This window comes from Physeter macrocephalus, chromosome 11 (genome assembly GCF_002837175.3).
Source record: "Physeter macrocephalus isolate SW-GA chromosome 11, ASM283717v5, whole genome shotgun sequence".
NCBI lineage: Eukaryota > Metazoa > Chordata > Mammalia > Artiodactyla > Physeteridae > Physeter > Physeter macrocephalus.
The window spans coordinates 172109696-172113914 of record NC_041224.1 but is presented as its reverse complement, the minus strand read 5'-3'; the positions used below and the strand labels follow the sequence as shown (position 1 = coordinate 172113914).

General features: G+C 48.8%; 1 protein-coding gene across 1 annotated transcript in view; it reads right to left on the bottom strand.

Moving 5' to 3' along the window:
- The window catches only part of DDX24 (DEAD-box helicase 24), a 19616-nt gene extending 18432 nt beyond the window's left edge, over positions 1 to 1184 (bottom strand). The window contains exon 1 of the mRNA XM_028496362.2: positions 1154 to 1184. Within this exon, the coding sequence (XP_028352163.2) occupies positions 1154 to 1184 (31 nt within the window). The remainder of the gene's footprint in view (positions 1 to 1153) is intronic.
- Positions 1185 to 4219: the final 3035 nt, after the last annotated feature.

The window sequence follows — 4219 nt, the reverse complement described above, 5'->3', positions numbered from 1 at the left end:
GTGAAGCGGGTCTGCCCTTAGACTGAGCAGCTCTACTCCCAAGAATCAGTTTTACAGAAATATGTGCACATGAATTGTGCATGAAGATGTTTTTGGAAATCTCGTTTGCACTCAAGAAACAACAAAAAATGAAACCAGACAAAAACAAGGACAAAAACCCCAAACACTTGGAATTTATACAATGCAGTAGTGCTGGAGTATGGAATGTTCTATAGCTACTGAAAAGAATGGCATAAGCCTACAGGTGCTGACTTAGAAGGATCTCGAGATGGATCATTTCATGAAAAAAAAATAAAAGGACAGAATTATGTGTATAGTATGACCCCGTTGGTGGTAAAAAAAAAAAAAAGAAAAGAAAACAGAAGAAAAGAAAAAAATAAAGGTAAAATAAAGTAAAAGGGAATGCTGAGGAAAAGTTTGGAAGGAATATACCCCAAACTGATAACAGTGGTGATTTATGAAAGATTGTAGGGATGGGAGAGAGTTGAAGAAGATTTCATTTTTCAGTTCATAAACATTCAGATCATTTGATTTTTTTCTCAATGAGCACGTTTTTATGCCCAATGTTTTTGTCCCGTATATACCGGGTTGGCCAAAAATTTGTTCAGGTTTTTCTGTAAGATGTTATGGAAAAAGCAGAACAAACTTTTGGCCAGCTCAATATAATATATATTATATATGGTTTTGCGCCAAGACATCTACCTCAGAATAGTCTTGCTCAGAACTTTTGAAGTAGGTTGACACTAAAATCATTCATTCCCCAAACATTTCCTGTGTGAGCCCCTGTCTCCGTGAGCTCTGTGCTGGGTGCGGAGGACAGGAGGGACAAGGCCCCACAGGGAAAAGCACGTCAACAGATAAGGACCTTACAGCCTGTCAGAAGCTGTCGCAGGTGTTTTCCCGGGGACGGCAGGGACAGGAAGCAGGAGAGGTCAGTTTCCCTGGGTGAAATCAAGGGACGCTTCCTGGAGGAAGTGAGTACAGTCTTAGAGATGACTGGAGTGTATCAGATGGACCAGTGGGAATGCAGGAGTCTTGGGGGGAAAGCATTCCAAGAAGGGAGATGTATCTAGCATATTAAGGACCACAGGGGGAGGTGGTGGGCAAATGGGGCTCGAGAGGGGGCAGGGACAAGGACAGAGGTGAGGCTCACCTCTCTCAACTCCTAGCTGTTGCTCTGACATGTAGGGACTCAGCCAGCAGCTAGCAGAGGGCACTTGAACCTCCTCAAACGCCTGCTGGAGGAGTTGGTCCAATGGCCTAGGGTGGAGGACGCTGGGTTCTCGGGGCCCGCACCGGGTGCTGCAGGCAGGCGGGAGGATGTGGGTCGTGGGGTGAGTAAGACCCCGACACGGACGATGAGGGCACAGCATGAAGAGTAGGTGTGCACGAGGGCACGGGGCCATGGGGCCACATGCCAGGCACTACAGGGGCATTTCCAGCCTTGACTCCCGAGGCAGAAGACGGCCCCACGTGCAGTGACCTCACAGATGATGCTTTCCTTTCCAAATGCGTGTATCTGACTTTAAAAGGAGAGTGGACTTGGGCGCTTGCGAGTCAGGCTTGTAGCCGAGAAATGAATGGCTGGAGTCGACAGCGCGCCGAGGGCTGGGCCACCACCCCTCCCCATCCTCTCTAAGCTTCTTCTCAGCTCCTCCCACGTACACGCTCCAGGTGCCTGAGCTCCCAGCCCTGAGGACTCCCTGGTCATTCTGCCTGACACCCAGCAGATGCACCTGCAGCTCTGCTCTGTGCCTGGGCTTCCCCGGATGCTGGGACACAGCAGGAACCGGGGAAGGCCCTGCCTGTTCCATCCTGTGCCAGAGACAGACCCTGAACACATCAGAGCTTCCGGCAGTGATGGGCCCCACACAGGGCATTAAACAGGGCTACCAGGGGCTTCCCTGGTGGCACACTGGTTGAGAATCTGCCTGCCAATGCAGGGGACACGGGTTCGAGCCCTGGTCCGGGAAGATCCCTCATGCCGCGGAGCAACTAAGCCCATGCGCCACAACTACTGAGCCTGTGCTCTAAAGTCCGCGAGCCACAGCTACTGAGCCCGTGTGCCACAACTACTGAGCCCACGTGCCTAGCAACTATTGAACCCCACGTGCCTAGAGCCCATGCTCCACAACAAGAGAAGCCACCGCAATGAGAAGCCTATGCACCGCAACGAAGAGTAGCCCCTGCTCACCACAACCAGAGAAAGCTCGCGTGCAGCAATGAAGACCCAACACAGCCAAGAATAAATAAATAAAGAATAGCTGTTGTGGGGTGTCCATCGTGTTGGGGGTCACAGCAGCGATTTCCAGCTTCTTTATCAAGGATGTTCGGTCTTCCTGGGTCGTCTCTGATTTGGTGAGAAGCTTGGTCTCTCTGACCCCGGCAGGGAGGATGTCACCATGAACAACAATGCAGGAGAAAGGAAGGCATCCCCAGTGGAATGATTCACTTCCAGGTGGATCATTCATGGCAGGTGCGGCCCCAAGTGTGAGCCTCAGATCCCAGACCCGAGCCTGCCCTGCCTCTGGAGCCCCCATCAGCCTCCATGGCCAAGGAGAGTTACACACATGCGTTGTCCCCTAAAGATGCAAAAGAATAGAGAGTAAAAAGAGGCTCTCACGCCCTCCCCTGTCCCAGCCTCCCAGGTCCCCTCCCTGGAGGCAGCCACATTTCCAGTTCTTGGCATATCCTTCCAGAGATGGTCTAGGCAGCTCCAAGCTGCCAGTGTAGACACGCGTGTTCTCCCTCCGTCTGTGTATGTTTGCCCACAAAGGGCAGCACGCTCTGTCTGCCCACGGGTCTGTGCTAACTTTCTCTACTGACTTTATTTTAGTGATTAGTCCACAGCAGTATGTAAATGAGCTCCGGCATAAAGGCAGGCTCTTAATTGGTCTCCCCTTTCTGAAGCCAGGATTCTGTTTCCAAAGCAGCTGTTCCAAGCCATGGTCCTCAAATGCCCCTGTAAAATTCTGTTATTGAGAGGTCTGTTGCCAATTAATTGTAACAACTAGTACATAAAGCAGCAAAGTTTTGTGAAAGATTTAATTGTTTTTCTGAATGAATGTCAGCAGATTTAAAGTTATTGCTCTAATAATACAAAAACGGGTTAGAAATCTTTTGGTTGCCTGTAATAGAAACAGTCCCAAGCTGTCTTAAATAAAAGGAAGAATTTATTTGCTCTTGTAAGCTGAGAAGTCCAAAGTAGCGTCAGCTGCAAGTATGGCTGGCTCCGGGATTCAGACAATGTACGTTATCAGGACCAGGTTGTTCTCTAACTCTTCCACATTCTCCCCTCTGTAGCTTAGGCCCCAGGATTCGCCTGTAGCAGGATGGCCATCAGTTCTGTCCCTACCTCATCTCAGTTTCCAGGTCTAGGAGATAAGAATAAAAATCTCTTTCCCAGAAGTCTAAGTGAGAAGCTCACTGTCTCTGTATTGATTAGACAAAGCTAAACTGCAGTAACAAATAGACCCCAGAATTACGTGATAACAGTTCAAACTATTAAATTGTATTTCACTCTCATGTAATATCCATGGTGGGTATTCCTGGTCCTCCCTCCATATGGTTGTTCAAGAATTCTGACTCTTTGTATCTTGTGGTTCCACCATTGTCAGGGGCAAGAATCTCCAAACTTTTCCTGTAAAGGGTCAGATGGTACATATTTTAGGCTTTTGTAGTTCTCTATCACATCCTCCCCTTCTTCTTCTTTTTGAAACCTTTCTTACCTTGTGGATCAGGCAAAAATAGGCCCACAGGCCAGACCTGGCTCACAGGCCTTAGTTGGCTGCCCCCTTGCCCTAGAGGCTTGTCACCTGTATCTAGACAGTGGAAGGGAAAAGAAAAACAAGTAGGTGACACACCCACTTCTTCCAAGTCTTGGCCCAGCAGTGGCACAAGTCACTGCAGCCCAGACTCCATTAAGTAGCCCCAGTCATAGGGCCACACCAAGCTTGACAGTCTGCCCAGGAAGAAGAGGAAATGAATTTTTGGTGAGCAGCCAGCAGTCCCTACACTGTCTCATTGGCTCTTATAAGGTCACATGATTATCTTTTAATGAATCTATGGGTGTATCAGCTAGTTTTTGCTGTGTAACAAGCTGTATTGGGTTCCTAGGGCCACCATAACAAAGTACCACAGACTAGATGGCTTAAAACAACAGGTATTGATTCTCACAGTTCTAGAAGCTAGAAGTCTGAAATCAAGGTGTCAGCAGGCC